Source organism: Patagioenas fasciata, chromosome 1, assembly GCF_037038585.1.
Source record: "Patagioenas fasciata isolate bPatFas1 chromosome 1, bPatFas1.hap1, whole genome shotgun sequence".
NCBI classification, from domain to species: Eukaryota; Metazoa; Chordata; class Aves; order Columbiformes; family Columbidae; genus Patagioenas; species Patagioenas fasciata.
The window spans coordinates 153,919,522-153,946,634 of NC_092520.1; the positions used below are offsets into that span (position 1 = coordinate 153,919,522).

The 27,113-nt window shown below is 36.2% G+C and overlaps 1 protein-coding gene across 2 annotated transcripts in view; it reads right to left on the reverse strand.

The window, feature by feature from the left end:
- Positions 1-891: 891 nt before the first annotated feature.
- The window catches only part of KDM7A (lysine demethylase 7A), a 67,956-nt gene continuing 41,734 nt past the window's right edge, over positions 892-27,113 (reverse strand). The window contains exons 10-20 of one of the 2 annotated variants that reach the window (XM_071798275.1): positions 25,307-25,398; positions 21,060-21,149; positions 19,962-20,171; positions 18,383-18,507; positions 17,699-17,856; positions 12,973-13,070; positions 10,825-10,970; positions 10,465-10,677; positions 8,204-8,285; positions 6,867-7,143; positions 892-5,965 (exon numbers count right to left, since the gene is read on the reverse strand). In XM_071798275.1, the coding sequence (XP_071654376.1) occupies positions 5,871-5,965; positions 6,867-7,143; positions 8,204-8,285; positions 10,465-10,677; positions 10,825-10,970; positions 12,973-13,070; positions 17,699-17,856; positions 18,383-18,507; positions 19,962-20,171; positions 21,060-21,149; positions 25,307-25,398 (1,586 nt within the window). In that variant the 3' untranslated portion in view covers positions 892-5,870. Of the gene's footprint in view, positions 5,966-6,866; positions 7,144-8,203; positions 8,286-10,464; positions 10,678-10,824; positions 10,974-12,972; positions 13,071-17,698; positions 17,857-18,382; positions 18,508-19,961; positions 20,172-21,059; positions 21,150-25,306; positions 25,399-27,113 lie in introns of both variants that reach the window. The other variant, XM_071798272.1, reaches the window with a different exon arrangement.

The following is a 27,113-nucleotide window of genomic DNA, read 5'->3' on the forward strand; positions in this document are numbered from 1 at the left end:
GCTTGAGCAGCTGCAGAGGATGCTCAAATCAAACACCTTTTGCCATCTGGTTCTTCCAGTGCCATTGCTGCATCATTTATCTAAGGTTCTCATAAAATGATCATCCTTGGAATCTGAGCATCTGCCCATCGCAGCACTGAAGCCATTGAGTAGGACGGAGCACTATTTGCAGAAGAAAATGCACTATGTGAAGTTGGAGTGCAACACAGTAAGGCTTCCATTACTCCCAAGCAGAGTACCCACATGCAAACACTGTATTGCCACATGGAATCAAAATAGGGAGCAACGACAACTGTAAAGCAGAAAACAGTATGTGGGAGAAATCAGCTGAGAAATCATCCAGGATAAAAGCAAGTATGTCAAAGGAAATGCAAATGTGAAAGAGAAAGCTTTTCTTCCAGAAGCTGCACACGCTTAAAGGAGGATGGGGGGGGGGGGAAAAAGAAATCAAGATCCGTATCAATCATCAGTAGCATGAGACAAACCTGAACACAAACCAAGACCAAGAACAAGAAAATACCATTTGACACCCTTCTTACAGTCCTAGAGCTGCTAACGTGATGGATCACAAACACTTCCACCTCCTTTTTTATATTAGGATTCAAAAAGAATATACGTATCTCCACAAAATGCATTTAGTTGCCACATAATATCCTTAGATTGAAATGAGATTTGCATTTTGAAAACTAATAATGAAAAAAAAAAAAAGTACGAGAATACTCCCTCCCACATTTCTCCACAAAATTTCTTCTTAAAAATGCGACAAGTAAAGGGCATAGCAAGCGGACCTAGAAAAGTATTTTTCTCCTCATGAAATTCTGTAGTTTTCCATATTTACACTGAAGCAAGAGAGCAGATGTCTGAAGAATTAAACACTTTAGAGTGCTAAAATCAAAACATAAGCAATACAATTTTTTAATTTCAGTATTTTAAGGTACAGAAAGTGGAAACTATGAATATCAAATACAAATTTGAACAAAGCCACTTGTCCTCCCCTAGAATAATCAATGTGAACTACTTATAGAAACTTACAAATTTAAAGTAAAATTGAAACAAAATAAATACTGTACACACACTTTCCCTGCCTGCAGGCAAAAGAGGATGGGAAATACTGTTATGAATTGAAAAAAATGCTCTTAAAGCTGCAGCATCCCATTTCCCAGCCAAATACTTAACACAGTAGTGCGTTTCTGTAAAAAGGAAGACACACATACACCGACCTCTACTGAGCAGACAAGTTAATATTTTCAGAGATATAAGAAGGAAAGATAGAAATTAGACTATGAGAGTAGAAAAAGGAGAGGAAAAGACACATGGGCCAGCAAAACATTACTACAAAACTAGCAAATATAGCCAAGAACTAGCCCCCCCCCATTTTTTTTTTTTCCAAATTCCATGTGTGTTTTTTTTTTTTTAAAAAAAGAGTCACCAAAGCATTGGCAGCAATAGACATTTCCCAGCAGATGTGACAATACATATCAATATAATCTCTTAAAATGATCCCTTTCATTCCCTTCCCACAGCATGAAACTCTTATGGCTTAATTTATATTAGAAGTAGAAAAAGGTTTTGTTTTGTTTTCCAAACAGAAATGCAGCTTATGAAGAACGTGCATTTCCTTATCAGTGCTACTCATGTTTCCCATCCACTGCATGATTTATCACACATACGCTCCCACAAAGTGGGTAAACGAGGCTGTTTTATGTTGGTGGTTTGTTTTATTGGGTTTTTTGTTGGTTTTTGGTGGGGTTTTTTTTGGGAAAAAATGGATGTTGCAGCTTTTAATCTTGTTTAACCACAAACAGTAAGGCCCTTGGTTCCATTTATATTTATTCTGTGAAAGTGTAGCTCTGGGTTCACTCAACCCCAGAGATACAAACAGCTTTTAATGGTCTGGAAGTATTATGTGAATGAAACTCTGGAAAGACAGTAGATTTGGGGGTCATAGTGGGAGTGTGAAGGGAAAGGTGGGAGTGTGGAGCCTAAACAGAGCACTAGTAGTTTTAGGCTTGTAGTACCAGTCATTCTAGTTTTGGTTCTGCTTAGTCTCCACAATTATCAGAACAGCTCTGACTCGAAAACCCTGCAAAAATTTTCAACATTTACAACTTCATGGCATTGTGAATGAAGGTAGCTTATGCCATATATTATAGCAAAGCCTAGGGAAAGCTGAAGTTTCTAAAATGTGATCATGACACTGTGCTCTCTTACATCTCTACTAAAGGTAACACAAGCACTTCAACCACCAAAATAACCAAAAACCTCCCAAAATCCCCCATGTGATCAGAAAGCAACAATTTTAACTCTCAACATCTACCCCTTTCAAAATCATCTTTAAGAATGGATTCATGTAGAGTATTATAGGTTGCATAGGTAATCTACCTTAGAGGTCAACAAAGGCTACCTTGTAGCCAGGGTTTATTAGCAAGTATAGTAGGAGAAGAAAAGGGAAAGTTGCTGGAAGAGTCTTTGATATGGTTTCTAGGTGGTCTTTCCATTTTCATGTTTGTTTCTTGAGTTTTTTTTTCTTTTCAGTTGCAGGAATGTGAGAACTTAGAAAACGGGAAACCCCCTATGGTATTTCATTGCCTATTGTTCTGTCTACAATTTAAAAAGAAAAAGATTTATGCCAAATCCAACTTATCTGACTTTTCAAAATATCCTTGAAAACAAGTTACCATAGTAGGCTGAATTCTCTTTGCTGTCCAGTCAGTGTTCCCCACTCCCTCCCCTCTTCTACCCCAAGTGAGACAGCAAGGAAAAAAATAGGGCTTTTTCTCTCCACTACAACACAAGGTTCAGTCCATCTACTGAAAGATTGGTGCAATAGTGTTTTCATCTAGAACACAATAAAAATATCCCTACGTACAAGCACACAAAACAAGTGAGGTCACCACATCCTCTTCATGAGCTACCAGAAGACTTTTTTCCCTTTTTTCCTTTTTTTTTTTTTTTTTTTTTGCTTTTGTTTTTAAAATATTGCTTATTATGGTAACTTCTTTCGAATTACTTTTTCTGAGGTGGAAATTCAGAATTAACTTCTGCTGGAAGCAATGATATCTGAAGAAAATGAGAATGAACCTCTGCCTGTAGACAGCCTATGAAGAGACTATTACATAAATTCATGACAGTGGAGAGCCACTTTGAAAATAAAGGTAGAAAGCAGAGTAGAGAAAGAATAAAACCAAGTAGAAATAATATATATATGGGTCCAGCCACATCTGTGTTCCAATAGTAAAATATGGATAAATAATATGGATGGTCAGAAAAGAGATACTGTACAAGCCAGTTACATGTACAAGAAAGCATTCTCCATCTTTTAAAATTCCTTACTCCAGATTCTATTCTGGCATACTTCTATTTTGGATAAGTGTTCTCAAAAATCTGCCTTCAAGAAGAGAGAGCTCATTCTTCATTCTGCTCTGAATCCGACTGCTGCCTTAAAACTGTAATTTTCTATTCTTAAAAATTATATAGCCAGCAAGAAGGAAAGAGTTTGGTTCAATATGCTAAAGCTAAAATAGTTTCTAAAGCCTGGCAGGCATTAATCCATTTGCTCATGCTTAAGCACAGAGAATATTCAAATGGGTATATAATTTTAACTAATATTGACAACATAGTTTATTTCTTTGACTTACTTTGGTGAGAATATATTAAAAGATAGTTAAAATATTCTCTTTTAACTATTTCCATCTGGAAAACACAACACCTGAGAACAGCAAGTACTTATAGTCACTTTCAGCACCTGTAAAGTACCTCTTAGCTTATCTTCTGCTTTTTAGAAATCCTTTGTTACCTCGATTCCCAGTAGTCTGAACGAGGTTGATAGCTTACATTAAATAAAAAAAAATAAAATAAAAAGACTGAAAAAATGCTTTTGTGAAACTGTAATAGCAAACAAGAAAAGGTTAAAAATATTCTCCCATACGCACACACACAAAACAGTGAAGTCAATATAAAGTAAAAGTTGGGCTGCAAAAGCCATTTGTAAGTTATAACTTTCAAGCTTCAGAGGAAGCCATGAAAGCTACCTGACATCTGCAGTTGTATTATGTTCTGGTGTTTCTCAATTTAGAAACAGGATAGCAGTGCTAAATAGTTTTGACCTGCAGCAATCAAAGACATCTGACATCAGAACTATTTCCATAAATTTGTAAAGGCATTGATAACCCAGCCTTGATAAAAATAACTCTGCACAAATATTCTGGAAAGTTCAACTGAATTTGTTTTTAAAACACAAGAAGATAAAACTATTCCAGCATAGAATATGGAGGAAGGAAAAACTGGTATGGAAAGTTAAATCAATTCAATGATTTGGATAGCTATGCCTGAGTATTTTTACTCTAAGCAACCAAAAAAAAAAAACCACCACTTAACAACCAACAATATTGTTGTCACTAGCCTATTAATGTTTTCATTTTGGCTGGACCCTTCAAAATGCCCTTTTTGCAGAATCAAGTAAAAGTATTCCCCTTTTTGCCTTCAACCCCATCCCCCAAAAGTTAAATATTTAGTTTTATATTACAGAAAAATACAAATTTTAAATCAAAATTATTTACAATAATTCAGAATCGGCATTTGCTATCAGCTCTGTATGAAGCATGACACAAATGATCATTCTGATACCAGTAAGCTACTTAATGCTTATATATGCACCAGTTAAGACTTTTAATTGGCTCTCTCCCAGATTTGAAAGCAACTCACATTCTCCTGCCTTCCTGACTCTTCACTTCAGTAGAATGTGTCTGAAGTACAATAATAATATTTTAATGCTACTTCCGTGCTACATTAAGTAATGCGCCAAATCTTAACGCGGCAATGTGTATCTTACGACTTATTTCAGAGTAATTGTTTTGAAGAAACATTTATCTTAACTGATGTCCCCATTCCCCCAAAAAGATATATTAGGTTTCCCTCCTTGGTGCACGAACTTTTAAATAATCTGTACATAGACAATTTCAGGAAGCCTTTTTACAGAAGAAAATCATCACAGAAAGATCACCAGGAGGAAAAGTATGCACTCCAATTTGGAGGAAAGGGGTGCAGTTTATACAAGTTAGCTACTGGACTGACATAAGACAATTCTTCTGGTTTTAGGAGTCTCTTCCAGTCCATCAAATAAATAAATCTGTATAAAAGAGGACAGATCGAAAAATAATCAAGCTGGCAGAGAATATGCAACTTGAAGTCAACAGAAGCCCAGCCAATAGCTTACAAAAAGCAGGAAAAAAAAATAAGATTCCATATGCCTTAATTTAAAAAATAATTAATAATGCATCTCACCCCTACTTAAGACTATAACCTGAATATCAAATTTAGGAGTCCAGACTAATCACAATTAATGTGGCTCTCCACTGCACCAAACATACATTATCAAAACAATTAAAAACTTTCACATTCTTAAATCTAAATTAATAACCCCCACAAAAAAAAGTCTTCCAAATAAATAGTTTTTTAAAATGAATTTAAAAGTTGTCAAAATCTATCAGAAATAAATTATTGATAAACCACCTTCATCATCTTCCCCTCATTAATTAGGTCAGAATCTACCAGCAACAAATGATATTCAAGCCCTGATGAGAGACTCTTTCTCACAGTCCATGTCTCTCTGAAGATTTCCCTATTCCCATATGGTTATTGCTGAGCAGGTGTGGCACAGTGAAAATGCAGCATTGGGTTGGGTTTTTTTTGTCAATTTTTTTTCTTTTTTTTTCTTTTTTTTTTTCTTTCTCGTTTTTGTTCATCAGGCAGTGTTTTATATGGTACATGCAAGTCTGCTTCAAGCAGAGGAACAACAGCAGCTCCAGGCTCTGCTGCCCTCAATACTGGTCTGTGCAGGAAAGACAGCAGTAGTAGAAGTAGCAGCTACATTAAACAAAGAAGCGCGCATGGCCATTCCGGTTCAGCTTCAAGATCTTCCCGAGGCGCTGTTTAGCTGTTGCCATTCCTTTCTTTGGACGTTTGCCTGAAAAATGAAATCGAGTACTTCAATCAGGAATTTCAGAATACACTTTAAACATCGCAGAACAAAGATGACACCCGGCTTTCAAGCTGAAGCAGGCAAGGGACAAGGTTTAGAGCTAGAGTTAGGTTATGGTTGGACTTGATGATCCTGAGGGTCTCTTCCAACCAAAATGATTCTATGATTCTAAAATTTTCACCTGAATCGGTTTTTAAAAAAAAAAAAACAAAAAAAACAACAACCAAAACCACACCAAACACCCCTCATTTTTCTGTTTGGGAGCAAACAAACAGGGAATCAGAATTGTAAAAAAGTCCAGGAATTGTTTTCCCTGAACTCTTGTTAGTATTATAATAAATAAAGTGATTATATTATTTACAAACATTTCCAGTTCAGGGAAGACCAGTGGGTATGGTAGGAAAGAACCTAAACAGAGCTTCCTGAATTTTGCTCAAGTTATTCCAGTGAGTAAATTTCAGAAAATAAACTAGAAACTAAAAACTAAACAGTACAATCATCAGACTGCTTTTTGAAGTGTCGCAGCTCTTCAACCTTCACTTCAACAAATAAATCTGATTCATGCCAGTGTTTCAGAGTAGCGTCGTGGTTCTGTTCCCTGTAATAAATGCATAACAGATACATGCGCAGAGGTGCAGTGTTAACTATCAAAGTTTAATCTGGCCATGGACCCAGTTAGATCTCTCTTAATTGTGCCTCCACACATTCTCTGCCAAAATTGGAGAGTCCATGGGATACCTATTTTGTATTTTTTCCTCAAGGTCTAAGTCTGTCCTTCTTTCAGTTTCTGCATCTGACAGTGCTTTTTGATGCTTACAAGCTCCTTTTTCTAGTCTTTTTTTTTTTTTCCCCACCCTGGCAAGAGGACCACAGAGATAAACATTACCTTTTGTCGCCTGGTTGCTGATAGGAGGTGGATTTGATGCTGGCCTCTTTGTTGGATGAAGCGGTACAGACAAGGACGTTTCACCGTATGCCGTGTCAGGGCTAAGGCTGCCATCACTCAGCCGACACTCTCCTTGAGTTAGACTGGAGTCTCGTGTATACTTGCTATGCTGAAAACTCAGGCCGTTGTTTTGGACTATACTTCTGTTTTCCTGAACCTTATGGATGGATTCTGATGCAGCCTCTTTCTTGATATATTTTTGAGTTTTGCTTGTATCCTAGAACAGAAATAATAATACGAAAAACAGTAGAAGTTAACACCTTTTGGCTATGAGTTCACTCAATTTTTTTGTTTACACTACTGGATCTTTGAAAAAGATATTTCAGTTCCACCAATGTCTGACCACTTCATGACACCATCACTTCTTTCAGCATAGATACCTCTTAAAAATAAGATAAAATATAGTATCTTTGTGCAAGCTTTTCCATATGCACTTAAGGGCAGTGCTAAACATTACACATACCAGTGTACTTGAATTCTCTACTTTTTGGTTTTAGCGTGCATTGATCAAAACAAAGGCAATTTGTTTTCAATATTCAGCTGACGACAGAAGAAAAGCTAAATGGAGAATTACAAACTGTAAGGAGTATCATGTAGTTAAGATACTCTTACAAAAAATAAAAACACCTACAAAGCATGAAGTTTAAAAACAGCTATTAAATCACACTGTTATTTTGTAACTTTTTTCAATTTCATTGTTTAATTGTTCTAATACTTCTAATAGATACAAGTTTAGAAGGACCAAAAAAGTTCAGAGTGTAAGAGACACAACCTTTAATTTATATATCGCTTGCTGGATTCCACCTGGGCATCAGAAAACACAAATATTCCTACCTGCTGGTTTTTGAAAGGCTGTATTAGTTTGGCAGTACCAATTTCTTAAGCAAGTATCTTTACTGTAAGTTCTACCACCAGGTTCCACTTACTCTGATGGTCTGTTTGAGAATAACGATGACTAAACAATACAGTGCTTCCCCAGTTACACCGAATGTAAAATCACACTTTTTAATGAAGTAGTTTTTATTTTTAAAGATACTGTCCTGAGCATTTTAATACTAGCCACTGTGACAAAAGAGAGTTTGAAAGGAAAACAAACAAACAAACAACAGTGCGGAAAAAATAACTACAAAATGTAATATTCAGTTACCAGCACCAGAAGGATGTATTATCAGATATGCAGTATGGAAAGACCTGTCCACCATGCTTTTTGTATTTACAACTTAATGATCTCTTTTTTTCATAAAAATGTTCTCAAAATGTTTTAAGTTTTGCTTCACCTGAGGGGTAATCCTGGAAGCTTCATTCAGGTGTCTAGCCCACGCTGAAGTCCCCAAGTCTCTTTCCTCTTCCTTCACTGACCTACCTAAAGAGAAGTTCAATAAGCTTCAATTTTAAAATCAATAATTAGGAATACAAAGTTAATTTTACATTGTAATCACTTTAAAATTAAAACAAACAAAAAAAAGGAAAATACAATGGAAAATATTTCCTATGAACAAAATTAAAAGTTGTCAGAGCTGCTTGGTTCTATGCCCTAAATTAGGAAAACTATCTCATAGTATAAATACACCTAATTAAAGATCCATATACCACAGTAAGAAAGTCAGAAAAGTATTAATATAACCATTCAAATTTGAAGGTACTGATGTTGAAGACAGGTTACTTTGTTACGCCACAGTTTTCTACCATGACTTTGTATCATGAGGAGTTCATATAAAGATGGCCATTTAATTTTCAAGTATTACTAACTGTATTGTTTCTAAGAACTAATGTGCTATTCAGGTACAACATATGGAAGATCTATGCTGATAGGCCTACAGAAGAAGTGTTCTCACTGAAAACATACTTACAATACAGTCAACTCGTAAAATTAAGGGTATCCTAAGACACCAATTCAATTTGAATTTGGAGAGACTGAAAAATTTTGCAAAACCTGCTAGCTATGAAGAACAGTTTCATCTTCACCCATGGAGTCTGACACATGTACTGGGTCTGTCCAGACCAGAATTTTTTCCTAACAGTCCATGTGGTGCTATGCTTTAGATGTGTGGCTAAAACTGTTATAACACACCAAAATTCTGGCTGTTGCTGGGAAGTGCTTTCACAGCGTCACAGCCTTCTCTTTTCCCACTCTGCCCCCTGCAGTAAGTAGGCTAGGGGTAAGCAAGAGATTGTGAAGGGACACAGCCAGAAGAGCTGACCTGCATTGGTCAAAGGGATATTCCATGGCATATAACATCATGCTTGGCAATAAAATTTGGCATAGGGGAAGAGGCTGAGGGGAAAGGTGGTCTTCCAAGGCAGAGCCATTGCTCAGAGACTGGCTGAGGTTCAGTCTGCTTGCAGAAGGTGGTGATTGCCTTTGCACTACTTGTTTCTTTTCCTCTTTCCTTCACTTACTAAATCATCTTTATGTCAACCCATGAATCTTCTCACTTTTGCTCTTTCTATTCTCTCTCCCATCCTACAGGGCAAGGGCAGAGAATAACTGGTAGTGGTGTAGGTGCTTATCTGTTGCCCTGAGTCAACCCACCACAATTTAGAAACTTGGATACTATATTTTTTGTAAAGTTACAAAGAGGAAAGGCACTCTTTGTGCCTGTGTGGTTTGCTGGTTAGGGTTTTTTGGTGGTGATGGTGGTGTTATTTATTTATTTGGTTGGTTGTTGGGTTTAAAGGTCATAGAGCTTCAATTACCAGAACACAGCCAATGACATATTACGCTTTCCTGTTATAGATGTAAACAAAAATCGACATACTAGTAGTTCTTTGAATTAGCACCCTATTTGTTGGTGGGGTTCTATTTGTTTCACATCAGCAAAGCTATAATCCTCTTCCATTTCCATCTCAAGCAAAGAATTTTCAAACATAATGACTCTATTTCTCTCTGTTCCAAGAAGCGATTTTGATTCCTTTGACGGGATTAGTGTTAATGTTCTGCTGTCTGTCATTCCCAAAATGCTTTTAACACATCTGTTTTCCACACATGTCAAAATGCCACTGACAAAAAAATTGCCTCTGAATTCTCCTCTTCAAGATTAGAATCTCCTTTAATACACTGCATTCACAGCAGACTTTCAGGAGTAAAGCCAAATATGCCTTCTAAAGACATACGAAAAATCACCAAGCAGATTCTATGTATATCTAAGTAACATACATGCCGTGAATGCTGCAACCATGAAGTTTCGGTCGATCTTTTCTGGAGGAGGTTACACTTTCAATAAGGAGAATATACTTTCAATATATCCATGACTTTGTCAGTCCTGGAAGGATGCCATGAAACTTTTAGATGGCAATATTTAGAAGATGTATTCTGATGAACTCTCAATCTAAGTTTGTCCCAGTTTTCAGAAGTAACATTTACTTTTTTTATGGGTGAGAAGAAAAAAAAAAGGAAAAAAAACCCCATACTTTTTAAAATGTCAGTCTGATTTACTTAAAAACTTGACTACAAATCTAAAAACGTAACTTATTCTGAGTGTTTATTCAGAGCAGTTTGTCCAGAAGCAGAGAGCAGCAGCGTCATTATTTCAGATACCTACCATATTCTATTGTTTTGTGGCTCTGAGATGGCTGTCTGTCTTTATGCCTACTCCTGGGGTAGCTTCTGTGTTCCTGAAGAGAGGTTCTTTTATCTGTGCAGTCTGTGCTTTGAGTATGACCTGGTAAACATGTAGTATAGTGCAATCCTGCCATAGAAAGCATGCCCTGAATAGCTTCTTCTTCTGTACTTGTCGAGGTAGGACATTCCCTAGAAAAATACGAAGAGTATTAAGCAGTTCAAAACAGAACCCCAAATTTCTCCAAAGGAATGATTTTTACATTGGTATGAAGCAGAACTATAAATATGTGCAAAACGGTCTAACACTTTATTAAAAAATGTCCTCAATATGCTTACTTTTTACTGGGAGTTTCATTTCTGGATGGCTTCTGGGTATTTTGACAAAGGCCTCTCCTGACCTTAGATTCCTCTTTGAAATTTGATGTTACTTCCTGCTTCTCTTCATCACCTGAGCTTTCTGACTCCTCTGTGGAGGAATCCTTCTGCTGAAACAACAGCAAAACAGTACACAGAAAGGTCACCTTGGCTCCTGAATAAGAGACACTATCTTAATTTACTCTAAGCAAAAACATTCAAAAGCTTCCAGGTCCAACTTTTTTATATAAACCATGCACAAATCATTGCACTCTCTTCAAAGACAGCATTGATAATTCTTATCTTCAATACTAAAAGTAGAGGAAAAAAATATGAGAGTAAGGTTCCCAGCAGCAGCCAGAATTGATGCTTATTACATATAACAGGACACATCCTGCCCCAAGTAATTGTTTATGGTTCCTGATCTCACAAAAGCTAACTTTCAGCAGCTGCATCTCTCTAAGGAGTGACAGAAGTTTTCAGGTGGATCCAGAACACAGCAGCAACAGAAACACAGCAGCTGTTGCCTCTCTCACAGTGGCACAGCCTCATTTCTTGAATGAAAGGGCTTTTCAGTTCCTGCTGGGACTACAGCTTGTATGGGTAGGAGCTTCTCAAAGGTGAAGCAACCATATGTGACTCAATATGCCTTTACATGAAGCAAGGGCTACAACAGGTATTTTCCATCTTGGTAATTCAGACCAATCTATTTTCAACAAGTAGAGAGAATGCCACAATTTTTTTTTCAAGCCAAGGAGTACACATGACATTCAATAAAAGCATTGACATGGAAGATTAGAACATGGAAGAATCATAATATTTCAAGACTGACTCCACTATCCCTATCATAAAAATGGAACTGGAGTGAACGCAGTGCATCGTATCACCAAGGGATGTTTTTAAACACTGGTTTAATTCACAAGAGCAGCTCATTAATCTTTGACACTTGTGACACAAATAGGCAGTTAAATTATAAATACGACTCAACGCTAGTAATAAAGCTATTATCTTGTTTTGTTAACATCTTTGGTACAATATAAAAACGATTTACAGGAGCTACTGAGATAGTTCATTTTGGATATATCAGTACAAAAGACAAATTTAAACACGCAGAAAAATTATTCCATTAGACGCTATTAGAAATTAAGAAGCACAAGAATATAGAAGGAACTAAGAGAGAAAATGGCAGCAATAGAAAACATTTCACTCAATGACAAAGTCATCCAAAACTGGCTACATTCTCCTGCAAAGAAGAAATATATCCCTTCTGAATAACTATTGATTCTATGTCTTAAAAAAGGAAACCTGCCGAGCCAAAGTTGTTTGCAATGCAGTTCAGGAAACCAGAACAAGCCACATCACAAAGGTTCCTACCACTTATTCCAACATCTAGACCAAAACAAGAGCTTTCCAGAAGCACAAAACAAAAGTGTGAGGTAATTACTCCACCGTTTTACTGCTCTCCAATTAAAATTGAAATTAGTAAGTCAGAACACAATTTTGCAAGGGCAAAAATCATAAAAATATTTGTATATACTTATTTTTAAATACCAGAAGTTGTATTAAAATACATGTATGTAAATACATGTATCTGTACACATGTGTGTGTACATTTTGTTTAGTAGACCCTCAAATGGAGGATTTCCATTTATTTCAGTCTATTTCCTCAACCGTCTATATCCTCAATAAGATTTAGCCACTTCAGCATTTTTTAAAAACTGAAGGCCTATAAGATTGTTTCCATTTAACCATGCTCTAAAATGAAACTCTGTGGTAGATATTCATCATTCTAATGATAAAACTTAGATTTGTTATGGAAGAAATGAACAAAGCAACTACAACAGAACTTTTCTTAGACTTTGCATGTTCCAGAGCAGGGCTGCCAGCCCCACTTTAATAACAAAGAAGATAATAAAATATGGGTCAAGATAGCATATCTTGTCATTTTTCTCAGTGCTAGAATAAATGAAGAATGAGGCAGAACCGTAACTTTGAGATACTAACTTGAACAAAAATTAAATACTTTGCTCTTCTTCTTTTAACACAAACTTTGACCAGATAAATTTGAAGTGAGTGAACAAAATTCTATTTAATTGCTTCATTAACTTTTGTGATGTTTTCTAACTATACCTGTGTAGTGCAATCAGGCTCAGATTCTTCTGAATCAGAAATATCAGAGTACTCTGAGGATCCATTCCTGAGTTCTGCTTTCACACTTTCAAAGAACACTGAGGAGAGAAAAATTAAAATCTAAGACCCAACATTTATTACATATAATATTCCACAATTATTTTGGAAGTAAAGATCAAGAAACACATATTTAGTTTTAAACAGTCTGTAAATAAAAGCACATCAACACAGTGATCTGGTCTGCAAGTCAAGTTTGTCCAAATCTCTAATGAGTTGCCCTACTGTTGACCAACAGACCCCTCAAGCAACTGACTGGATGAAGCCAGAGGAAGAGAAATCAGGTGCAGCAGAAGCAAATATGATTTCTCTCCAACAGAGCACATACTCCGCAGACGGCACCTTGGGCAATTTCTGCTTTTGTATAAAGGTTGGAGTCAGAGAAGTGGCTCTCAGAAAACATTAATTAGAAGTAATTTTCAATATTACTTTGTCTTTGAACATTTAAATTCCATTTAAACATGAAATTTCCATGTTTAAAAACAAAAGCAGTTATACAGAAACACTAAACATGGAAGTCAGGATAGCAAGCAATTTAAAGGTAAAAAAAATCATCGTGTTACTTGGAATTCTACATTTACATTACAATTTACTGGCAATTTCTGCCTGTTCTGTGCTAATACAGAGTGGCCAACCAGGGGTAAAATGCACACCTGTTAAAGACTAAAATATTACTGTAATGATATACAATACACTTGCATTGGTTTTCATCACAGAAAGACCTGAAAAAGAAGAGGAGGAGAGGAAATACCAACCTTAGACATGCTTTTTCCTAGCAGTAACAAAGTACTAATCAGAAAACGAGGTGTCAAAATAGACATCAAAAACATTGGCATATGACAAAGCAATCAATCAAATCAGCCACTTAGTCCACATGGTTTACTTTTTGAAGTGCTGAAAGAACTCAAACATGAAGTAGCTAAGCAGCTCTCAGCAGCACATACTCCTAAAAGGCAGCCCCAAACAGCTACGAGTGGGAAACGCATTTGTAAGCATTTGGAATCCAAGGCTCAGGGTCAGTGGGCTCTATGTATACCTGTGTCAAGGCTGCTGGTAGAAATCTTGACTAAGCACAAATTTGTGACAAATTACAGTATGCAGTTCAACTAGCAGAAGTTTTTTAGAGAAAAGCCAAACAGAATAAAAACTTATGAATGTGTGTCAAGAAGGTAGTGCATAAAGGAAGCAACGGAACATTTTCAAGTACTCACAATTTCATATAAAACTACACTGAAAGCAAACCAACATTTTAATTTTGCTTGTCTTCATTCCACATCTAATTTTGATCTGTGTTGGTTTGCTTTCAGCTAGTTTTATATGAAACTACATCAACAGAACATAGTTTTTCATAACTCATATATCATGCAAGCATAAAAGATGTATTTGCAACCCTATATACACTGCAATTCTAGAAGGATTTTGTTCCTTTTATAGACTGTGGCAAAGCTCATAAATAGGTGTCAAGTATATTTCAAGGGATATCACTAATTTCTAAACACTGTATAAGAGGAATTTAGTTTGAGTCAGAGGAAAGCAAAGAATGAGACAGGTTATTAGAAGGTGAATACAAAGAACAGTTGGGACCAAAATCCAGAGAAGATTACTTAAACTTAAAATAGTAGAACTGTGAGGAATATCTAAACACACTAAATGAGCAACAACACTGTATATGAAGTTAAGCTAAATAAAGTAATGGTCAACATATGAAAATAAAACGAATATTCTGAATTACTTTAGCTCAAAAAACCCCAAGGGATTTCTGATGATAACTCAAGCCTTCAGCTCATTTCGAAAAGGAAAACAAGATTCTAGGATAAGCAACAGCATGCATGACACAGAAAATAATACCATTAACTAGCTCAAATGAATTTTCATTTGTATTACTGCCTTTTTCAAAGAAAATATTGCTCCAGACTTAGAGACAATTTAAAGGAAGGAGCAAGAACAAATAAGGATATCTAAATATGCTCACTGCTTTTCCCACCACCCACTTTCTACATAGCCCTGCAAAAGACTACTGTAGTTTTCCCACCCTTCTCTTTCAGATACAGGTTTCGGATATATTATTGATCTTCACAACAACACATCACATGTTATTAGGACCCCTCATCTCTTCATCCATGAATGCTATGTATAACTAAGCTTAAAAAAAAATAAAAATCGTCTAAATATACAAGTTGGGTCTTGCTTTTTGTTTGTTGGTTGGTTTTGTGAATTACCTTGATAAATACTATTTTTACTTTAGAATGAAGCACTTTACCCCCAGATAAAGTTATGGCCCTGCACCGTTCCAGATACTGGGTGGAACACTCCAGAAATCAGGTGAATGAAAGCAGTCATTATGTGCAAGATCAGGCTAAGCTAATGTGAATTCAAAAAAATATCTCAAATCACCTTCCCTTTCTCCACACAAAGTGTCTTGCTCCATTAAGCACAGCACTTGATTGTTATCTCTCTGATAACATTGGGTCACCATTTAGAACTAGGATCTTGGCATGACACACAAAGCTATATAGAGCTTGATCCATTTAAAGGCACCTCTCTGTGGACATTGCCCCTTGGCCTAAATCCCAGTAAGAACAATAGAAGGTGGCAGCTGTTACAGAAACAGGTAGTTCCTTTTATGGAATTTTATGGAATTTTCCACTAAAAATAGCTTCTCTCTCTCTCTGTAGACCTTCAGTTAAGGCAAAGTAATCAAATGTAGGTGATCTGTAATAGGGAAATTTGAAGACTCTCACTAATCAATTAAAAATATTAGTGATAGTCCTGAGTACTCAAATTCTGGCAGAAAAATCTCAGCATTCACTTATTGTTCTAAGTACCTTTCTTACAATTCGATACACACTGCCATATTTATTCTGTATCAAATAAGATTACAGATTTTGAAGTAAACCTGCCACTTCTGTGTATGATTTAATCTTTGATTCAAGTGTAAAAATCAGTTTAATTTACTTAGTTTAATTTTTAAGTGGAAAACCACCACATATATCTAAGCCTTCACTCAACAAGCTGTTTGCCTTGTTGGTTCAGGACTATCCAAGAGGCATCTTTTCCCTGTGCAAATTTTTTAGCACTGTTCACTGTGACCTTTGGAAGCACAGTCAACAGGGATTACAAATTGCCTTGTTAAAAAAAAAAAAAAAAATTATATCCAGGCTGACAATGGACTCAGATGTTGTTACAGATTGTTGTGCAGGAAATTAAGGGAACTGTAAGTCTCTAGAGGAGTCTTGTTATCTTTTAAGTGCTGACATCAGTTTCCTAATACATACCCTCTACTGTGAAAGGATGTGACTTTTATAATTAAACAGAGCTGAACAGCTACATCAAGGATCAATTTGTTACTGCACATGGATAGTGCTATTAAAAACAGGTAGTGAAAACAGGCATTCAGTATTGATACTTTACTAATGCACTGCTGAACACTTGGCAGGAAGGCCTGAGGCTACAGAAAGATCAGAACAGATTAACTCCTAGTGAAGGATGGTTTTAAGTATTGGAAAGTGGAATTAAAGTGTTTTACAGATAATCTAAATTCTTTCCCAGCCTTGTAGATTACCACAAAGGTTGAAAATAAAACATTTTATTAAAGCTAAATTATGTTTGATCACTTGTATGGAATAGATCTATTCATTAGCAAAACTGTCCTGGTTTTGGCTGAGACAGAGTTAATTTTCTTCCTAGTAGCTGGTATAATGCTGTGGTTTGGATTTAGAATGAGAATAATAATAGTTGAATAATAGTTGATAACACACTGATGCTTTAGTTGTTGCTAAACAATGTGTAACACCAAGTCAAGGACTTTTCAGCTTCTCATACTGCCCTGCCAGCAAGGAGGCTGGGGGTGCCCAAGAAGCTGGGAAGGGGCATGGCCAGGACAGCTGACCTGAACTGGCCAAAGGGATATTCCATACCATATGATGTCATATTCAGTATACAAAATTAGGGAACGTTTGCCAAGGGGTGAACACTGCTCAAGAACTGTCTCAGTATTGTTTGACAGGTGGTGAGCACTTGCATTGTGCGTCACTTGTTTTTTATGATTATCCATTTCTCTCCTGTTAAGACTGTCTTTATTGTAACCCATGAGGTATACTGTTTTTTTTCTGATTCTCTCCCCCATCCCACAGGCAGGGGGGAAGCAAGCCAAAGCTGTCTGTAGTGTTTAGCTGCCTGCCAGGTTAAACCACAACAAAACCATACAAAACTGTATTATCAAGTATGTAATCACCAAATCGAACAGAAATAGGTTTAAAATCAGCTACATGATATGATCTCTTATTCTCTGCAGTGAATGATGTAATTAATTTTTCACACTGAAGAATATTTTGATCAAGAAAAATCAGCATTCTTGCAGTGTGAAACAGACCAAAAGGAACAAATAGTCATCTAGAATGCCAATTAAACCTCCACTCTGAAAAATGCTGCACGCAGTATCTGAGATGGCACTAACAAAAAAAGGTGAGTTTTACTTTTCAATTCCACCCTGTTAGCTTCTTCAACTGACAGACATTATTTGACACATTTTAACTTCTAATATTACTTCTCTGATTCATTAGCTTGCCTTCTTCATACTTTAGTAAAATTTCAGTCAGACTTCACAATAGTTAGACCCTCTTCAAGATCATCAAAATGTTCAACTGACAAGACTTAGATACAAGCTTACTGTTCAGTGGTTTCTGGGCATCTGCATTTTCTTCTCCTTCAAATCCTGAGGGCTGGTCTTCTACCTTAACAGTTGTCTTTTTCGACCTTGTCCTGTCATCTTCATCTTCACTGTCTGCTGTGTACAGACTTCGGTCTGTAAATGGGCGTCTCTCATCTCTGTCTCACAAAAAAAAAAAAAAAAAATCATACTATTCTTAGAAAACCTGAGGCAATTGTTTTCCTTTCATTATTTATGATACACTCTCAAGATGCAACAGTAACTTATGTTAATCTCTTCATTCCAGATTGTGTGTATTCCCATTTTACTGCCTGTACAGCTATCATTTTGATAAAGATGCGAAGTTGGACACGAGAATCTTTTGAATGAGAATCACTGTAATAGGTGGATACCAAATAACCGTTTATACTTTGAAGCATCCCCTTCAGTACAAACTCAACTAAGTAACTAATTGAAATCCTGTAACAAAGGAACATGCAAAGAATCTCCTTCTCTTCACTCCATAACCGTGGCTCCACTAGGGGACAGCAGACACAACAGACAACACACACCTTCTATATTGCTAACACGAATCTTACTGGTAAAAGGGAACCTAGAGCTCCACAAACAGAAATGTTAGTAACAATTAGCATGCTCCAGACCATAATGACTAAGAAAAAGTGATCCACAATTAACCCTTTGTACCTAATTATTCTTCCATTTGACAGCAGAAGGCGAAGATCATTGTCTTTTGTTCGCCATTCAGGTACTGTAGAAGATGGCTGAAAGGGCTTGTTAAATCTTCCATTCAGTTTAGAGCTTGTGGTATCCTAAAAAAGTAAAAGTGATATTGCTTACTATTTATTTCTATAAATGCCATTTTTTTTTCTGCACTAAATAAATATTAAAATCAGCATCAGGATCATTGCCTTCGTGATAACCTGCTGAAAAAAGCTCAGAGAAAACCTGTTTGGATGTGAAAAAAAAAAAATACACTGTATCTTCTTCCTTGAATCATTTATACTCTCCTGAAGCATATGAAACAACTACAACTTTACTATAATACTCCTTTTATGTTTCCTTTGGAGAATTATCACGGTATTCAAAACAAATAGAATAGAGACAGGTAAGCCAAAAGCTGAGCTTGGAACTGATAAGACAACTCCTGGACTGGGTATCCGGTCCCTGGAATTAGTATCCCAGAACTGATTTATAGGACAGTAAAACATCAATAGTAGAAAGTAACCTGCCAGAAGCAGCTCAAAGCAATTTACATTTAACATATACTCTGACGCAATCAGCGACACACATTTGGGCCAAACCAGGCACATGTAAAATAATATATATATTTTTTAACAAGTCAATACTGATAGTGAACAATGTATTTCTACATTAAATAGCAATGACTAATACTCCTAAACATTTGTTTTGTAGCAATGAACTGCAAAGGGTTAATTATTTGTGGTAAATTTTAAGTTCAGTTTCCTGTCTTTGAGGGTTGAGTGTCTCTTGTTCACGCCTTATGAAGATAAAGACCCAAATCAGTATTTCGCCACTATGACAATCCATCCTGTCCCAACTACATTTGACAGCACTTCTTATTCTCATAAAGCTACATATTTCCTTCTATAAAGCTACTTATCTCCATTCTCTCACTCCTTCTCAAATATTTGTTGCTGGTTTTTGAAATAAGGTCATCAAACATGAAAAGGTTTTTCAAGAGACAACATTTCATTCACTCCATGATAGTTTTGTAATATGACTATGAAGTCCACAGCTCCACAATGGAGACCAAAGACAGCTCAAGCTTTACTGTTAGGGAGGCACAGTCATATAGGAAATAGGAACATGACTGAAGAACATGACTGATCAAATTACAGTAACTGAACTATAAGAAACAGCTATCTAAAAAAGACAGAGAAGCAGCCTGGCTCAGAGCCTCATCAAGTTAAGGCTTTGCAAGCTCCCTTTTCTTCACAGAACTGATTCAAAGTACTACTTGACAGCTACAGCAGTCCTAATTCAAAAACTATACTTGAAAAAGGTAGTGGCTTCAAAGCACTTTCCAAACCAAAAGGTTGAAAGAACCTCCATGAAAAACATAATCAAGGAAGAGAGAAATTCCTATCAGGAAAACTCAAAGAAACGGAAAACAAATCTATCCATGCCTCACAAGACAAAAGCAATAGCTTGTATTCTTATGCACGTTAAAAGCTTTTCCCTCTCAACAGAGATTAGAAATCTACTCTGGTTTTGTTTTTCTTGCGCACAGCTTGAAACTTGCCTCCTCCCACGGTGACATCTCCAGCCTTTTCAGTACTGCCCTGGTGTGGAGTTCCAGGATGTCCAGGTTAGAAGGAGTTTTGGTAGCATGGTCCCGCAGTTTCCTCACCCTTCTTCTGGAGTGGTGAGGGGAAGCTGTTTCATGCGAAGACCGTGAAGATGGACACACACCAAGAATTCCCTGAGTTTTAACTAGTTTGCTGTTTTCCTCCTTTAATTAAAAACACATATTTCAGAATAGTCTCAGAGGAATAAATTCACATATTTAAGTGCTGTTTCTTACTCATCTAATTAAATGTAAGTTATATAAATAAAATTGTTAGACCTTTTAGAGAAGTACTACATATTTCCTATGGATTTGATGTACAAAGTTTAGTTCTACTGCACCCCTTTCCCATTTGGGTCTTTTATAATCTCCTATCATAGTGGTACTTAAGACCAAAAGTTAACACAAAAACATAAGACTTGATTCATGAAGGCAGCATACGATAGACATGTGTTGTATCCAACAGACCACATTTCTCTTCAGTTCTCAAAACTGTTCTCTCCACATGCAAATGTGAGAATTTTTCAAGAATCAATATTTACTAAGGAATAAAGGAGCAAAACATTGGTAAAGGAGGGGGAAAAGAGGAAAACAAATCAGACTATAAAACAAACAGCAACAAATCATAACGAAAAGAGCAAAAGAGATGACAAGTGGACCAGAACTAACAAACAAGAGCATAGGAGAATGGAATATGCACAGAATTTCAAATTAAACTCTTTAACAACATATTCACAGTAACTATTGTAAGTAGTAATAAGCGCGAATATTTTAGAAATACTGATCAACAACTAATTTCACCATTAAAACTACATATTAAAAAAAAAGCAAAACCAACAAAAACACCCTCACTATACGTTTTCTTTATCTGAAATACCCATAGCTTCATAGCTTAGTATTCCCAGCAGTTTTCCTCTTGATTTTCTATTATTAATGAATGTTAAATAAATTAAAAGGTGAATATGGTCAATCAGAAGCATAACTACTACGGAATTCTCTTGATTCAAAGATATTTTTTTCTGCAGGCTTATGTAGGGTTGCCTCTGTTCTTACCTCTACAGAACGAATCACTTTTGAGAGCTCTTTTATGAGATTCCCAGGCCTAATGTTGTCTGGAATTTCAAAGGCATGTTCTGTTACAAGCTGTATGCAAACAGGGAAGAAAAGATGCTTAATTCATTTTTTCACATAAAACCAGAATAAATAGGAAATAAAGCTATATGGAAAAAAAATAAAAGGAAAAAACAGATTAATTTATGCAATAATGACTGCAAACTGCCAGCACAGACACACATGCACACTGAAGCTTCCAGTCCAAACTTCAGAAGGCAGCAGATACACCTCAGTGTCTCTAGGAATCCAAAGAAAGGGCGATACAAAGCCATACTCAAAATCACTTAGTTTTTTTCCCCTCAGTACAGCAATCAGCTTCTTTTTTTCCCTTTAGCATGATCAGTATAGAGCCACACTTCAGAAACTTACTAGAGGCATGAGCTTCAAAACAGCTAAGTATCGCGGGAACTTCATTATAGCAAAAATTTAATCTAAAGAGCAAATCAGGAATAATAATCAGTAACCAACATGAAGATTTTTAGACATCTGCCTCACATTCAGATTGAAAAAATAACTTATTTAGAATCTCATAGGTTGGAGAAAGCAATTTAAAAAAATCATTCCCTATAAAAAAATTTAGGAAACTGTTACCATTTATGTTCCCTTCCATCCTCTGAAATAGTACCCAAGATAGATTTCCTATATATATACTGCCAATCTAAGTAAGTCCAAACACTCTACAGTTAGATCTAGTAAAAAAAAAAAAAGTTTAATATTTTGTATGTACAGTTTAAATATGTCTCAAAACATTTTTAGTTAGAATTAAACAGATGAAACAGCACTCACGCATGAACCAGAATGACTAACATGAACTCTGGTATCCCCTTGATTGACTGCTTAAGTGGAAAACTATCCCACACACTTTCAGCTACCCACATTCAAAAATGAGATTCAGCAGCAAAATTATTGCTAGAAGCAATCTGATATTTTATGTGCATTTCATTGAACCTGGCTTCCTCTCAGTCATTAGAACAAACGCTCTCTCCTCCTCCCAAAAAAAGACAAGATGGACGTATAACCACGGTATAATTATTCATTTCAGTGCCATAATTTCTACAGGAAAGATTAAATCAGCTGCTATTATTTACAATTGTTAATTCTTTGCATGCATCACCTCTACACATTCACACTTGGGAACACGGCACCTTTGTCACTAAACTATGTAACTTTTCCAGCAAGTTTACTTGTCATTTTAGACTATTCAGTCCTTACTACTTAAGGATTTGACTCTCCCGAAAGCCTTTCTGTCCATGAAGACTTCAAGAGGAAGGTGACTCATGTAATCCTCCAAAACACTGACTGACTTCGAAGTTCTTCTGGTTTAAAAACACCAAAAAGCCTTCCTAGTGCAAACTTAGTTTATATCAGATATAAAATCATACTTTATATCAGATATTTGTTTATATCGGATAAAAAAATTAAAATATAATTTACTATTTCATTATTGTAATACTACATAATTATTTTTAAAGTGCATCCAAGGAACTTAAATATGTGAATAAATTCAAATGGATATATAACCTAACAGTCTGACAGAAGGAAAGGATGGGCGGGAAATACAAATACCTACAGAAGCCATAACTGAAAAGTTGTTATCATTATTGAATAATTTGTTTTTAAGCTGTCTCTGTATCCTGCCTCCTGAAAAGGAACAAGCAGCCTTTGGGACTGAGGAATTCTCCTGTACTAAGGAGAAGAGTACCAGCAAAACAGCCTAAGCATGTCAGATGTAAATTGCAGGTAAATAAAATAATGAAAAATAAGCTATGATTCAAGAAAAGGGTTTGTAAATGTTTGATATATACAGAGGAAAAAGAAACATTTAAATCAAGAGATACAGATTAAAAAAGAAGTCTTGGTAGGCAAATGAATCCACCCATCTTTGGAAACTAGCATCACAATGAAGTATATCAATACTTTAAAATGTACATAAAAATAAAGATAAAATGAAAATAATAAACCCCACATCCCACACTTACAAAAAAAAAATGCACACACACACACAAAAACAAAACCAACTTTTTTTTTCTTTTAAAACAGCTATTAATACTTTTTTTAAAAGCACAGAACAGTTGCCCAAAATAATTTTACTAGTACATGAATCAAACACCTGAAAAACTGAACCTGAGACCTGTTGCTTATGCAAACTGGAAGGAAGCCAGAACTAAAAAAACCGATGTTCAGGTAACATTGTTACTGTGTGTATCAACTAGCCTGCAGATGGATGATTTGCGCCAAAGTAATCGGAGCATACACACACTGATAAAAGCCTTGCACAAACTGAACTCAAATCAAGACATGAAAACTAAAATAATTTTACTAGCACTCAATCTCTAGTCTCCGCATCTTGTAATTTTTGGCAGTTTTTAAGTATTGCAGAAATTAAGACACTGCTGGCCTGCTGAAGATGAGTTTGAAATTCTCCAGCAAATGGTCTAAAGCAATTCTCTAAGATAATTCACATCTTGAAAAGATGTATTCCGTGATACAAATGTGAAACTTCATGAGTAGGCTTCTCATTTGTGGAGTATTCAGTTGTCATTCTTTTTTTGGAATCTGTCTGAAATCCCCAGTATAAGCAGATCATACAGCAATGTAAAAAGCTCCTCCTGTCTTTAGCTGCGTACAGCGACAACCCTATCATGCACATCACCTGCTGCAAAGAAAAGATCAGCTCATTTATGAAGCAGCAGCTAGAAAAGATGAACACAAGGTACAAAGTATGATAGCTGGAGGACAACAGACAACATTGTGACTAGATCATCGATGCTGTGCAGTTTCTTCACAATCAAAGTGTCTGTTCAGCCAGTGGTTTGGGAATGCCCAGAGATCTCATTAACAAGCATTCAGAAGGCAGCATGTACAATTCTTTTTTTTTTTCCATGGAAAAGTAGGAAACTTATCACATTCTGTATGAAGCATTAATCAAACTATTTAATGAGCTACTAGACAGTACACAAATGCTACAATACTACGCTACAGCAATCTAGAAGAGATGAATCCAACACAATTTCAAATTAAAATAAGGATTCATACAGGCTATGTTTGATCTCAGTTACTGGCAGTCTGATTGCTGGCTTATTATCCATGCCACGGATGCAGAGACAGCTTGGATTCACACATGGCTTAGCAGCTTAGGCACAACATCCTGTAAATACTGCTACACCGCTTACTAGCTAGCTTTGATCCAGCATGGCATAGACAAGTAGACACTGGAGAACCAACTCAGAGAAGTTAGAGGGTCAGCAAACGTTCATCTGGAACCACTAATGCTATCCAGGCTGGACCCCAGATGATTCCACACAGAGTAACCACTCTGGGTTCGCACCTCATGTTCAGTTTCATAAAGCTTATTACATTGGGTGCAGCATTGTGTAAATATTATACTTGTTGCATAGTAAATTCTCTTACAAGGAGAATTTGTTGGCAGAAAGACCAAACAGATCTCCAAAAGCCAGTTCAAGTCAGCATGGCCAGCAACAAACTAGAATTAATAAGCTCCATCAGAACCAAACTGCCTGTCAGTGAACAGCACTTCCCAGAAGCACAGATTCCAAGAGGACTTATTAGCTCAGGCACATGAAAAAACAAGTGGAGTTAGGCCAGATCCAGTGTCGTGCCAAAACAAATAAGCTTTCCTGGAGAGCAGAGCACCAGCAAAGACAGCACAGACAACACAATGGTTTTACAAGAGTCAGCCAATGTTCAGCAGGGACAGTACTCAACTGAAGTTAATACCCTCATCTGAAGTTAAACCGACTCTTCAGTAGTACATGCATACCTGAAATGTGTTCTACAGAGCACTGACATTAATGAAAAATGCATTCCATCCCTCCATTACCTCAGACTAGGATGAATCAACTATATAAACAGATTTGTTAGAAAAAAGCCGCACCTTATCAGCTTATCCTCTAGCACTCTTATCCCGTCCTGAGGAGAAACAAGATTCTACTTCCATCAACTACAATACAAGAGCTTATTAATTGGTCTAAAAAGACTTTATTAGCATCACGGAATACAAAGTTGTCATGATGATTCTTTCACAGGTCAACAGTACATACTCTCCATAGAGTCTTTCAGTACTCGTTAACAGATAAAAATAATCTTAAACTTTAAAAGGGCATAGACCTTCACTTCTATATCAAAACAGAGCTCACCCAAATAGGAAAAATATCTCTTATACTTACATCTTTTTTCATCCATAATTTTAAAGCAGAAAGTAAAGCCTTCACTCCTTGCACTAAGTAGCTTGGAGGCTGGAAACCATCTTCCCTCAGTTCTAAAAAGGATACAGATACCAATTTAGAAACACACTAACAGTGAAAACAATAGAACGATACCTACCCTTCAGCCAATTAAGTTGTCATTGTGCAACAACACAAAAATGGAAAAATCATGCAAGCAAATGAAACATGACACCCTGTATTTGGTGTAAACTGCAACAAAACAAACAAACAAAAAAAAAAGGCAGCCTAAAGTGATTCTACTTTTCTTTTTTTTTTTTTAACTAATTTCTGGGTGAATTAGGGGTCATTTACAACATACTAAAGTTCAATCAGAATAAAATAGACCTAAAATATAGAACAAGAGAAAACCTATCTGAAAAAAGAAATCACTTCTATTTCATTCGGAAATATTTAAATATTTTAGTCAAAGCAGACTGGAAGGATGTGGGATGTATCTCTAGAATTCTTATTGCTTATGTCCATACGTACAGCACATGGTTTGTATTAGCACACTTCCACTTCCCAAACATTTTCCGTCACCCTTCCAAATATCATAATTCTTCCCCAGTTTACCTCATTTTTCCCCCCAAAATCAAAGGGGACATAGAGTGAAATCACTCTGCTACAGAAGCTGCTCTTCATAAGAAAGCTGGTGCTCTCAAGTGATTGCAATTCCTTTTCTATTTTCTCTTTTCCTTCATGGGGGAAAAAAAGAAGGAAAAAGACAAACCCTCCTTGAACAGTCAAAAGTCGATTGCAACTTCTCCCCATGTTCCTGACAAATATTTCCACTTGTCAATAGCAAATGGACCAACACTTGAACTATATGGTTCATTTTATTTCCTTAAAAGAATACAATAATAAACCACTATTCTTATGGATAACGGATTAGTATGCTGGCAGAAAAAAGAAAGTTCTGTTACTAAACACCTGTTCTTCCGTCCAAGATACCTCCTACTTTTTAAAAGGTACTAGCTGCCCACTAGCTGACTCAGTTGCTAAAATTTTGGCAATACAATGCAGCACCACAGGCTGAATTTTTTTAGCTGCAATAGAAAAGACTGCATGATGTAAGAGTAATCAAAATTAATGAGTATCAGATAGATAAATAAGTTACCTATTCTGCAGCTCCAAGAACTATGAAGAAAAATAGTTTAGGTGAATGCCACAACACATCATAAAACACTTCTTGCTAATGAAGAGACAAAATCAGAGTGTTTATGACCCTCTTATCATTAAAAACAAACAACAAAACGAACAAACAAAACCAACAAAAAAACACAAAACAAAACAAAACAAACATGACGCACAGAAAGATACACTGTGCTGATTTTGCTTTTGACCTGAATTTCGCATGAAGTGCTGCTAACAACCATGAACTCAACATTTTACACATTGGTCATCATGGTTACCTTTCACAGCTGAACTGGTATCATCCCTTATTTGTAAAACAAACGATTTTGGTTGTTAAACATCTAAGTTGCATGAGTCTTGATGCCAAAGCCCAACACAATCTTCACTCTAGCCAGGGAAACCTCAATTTTTATTTTTTTTTAATGGATTTTAATGATCATAGCATTGTTCTGCAACAAAATATCTGCTAACCTAAGATTAAAAATAATATGAGAGTAAGGTTCATACCCCTGCCCTAATACACAAGATGCTCCTAGTCTATGTACTCAAGGAGTCATGGGATAAAAAGAACAGGGGAAAGAGGAGGGGAATGGACACACAACACAACTCATAGTTAGTTAGATGATATAGAAAC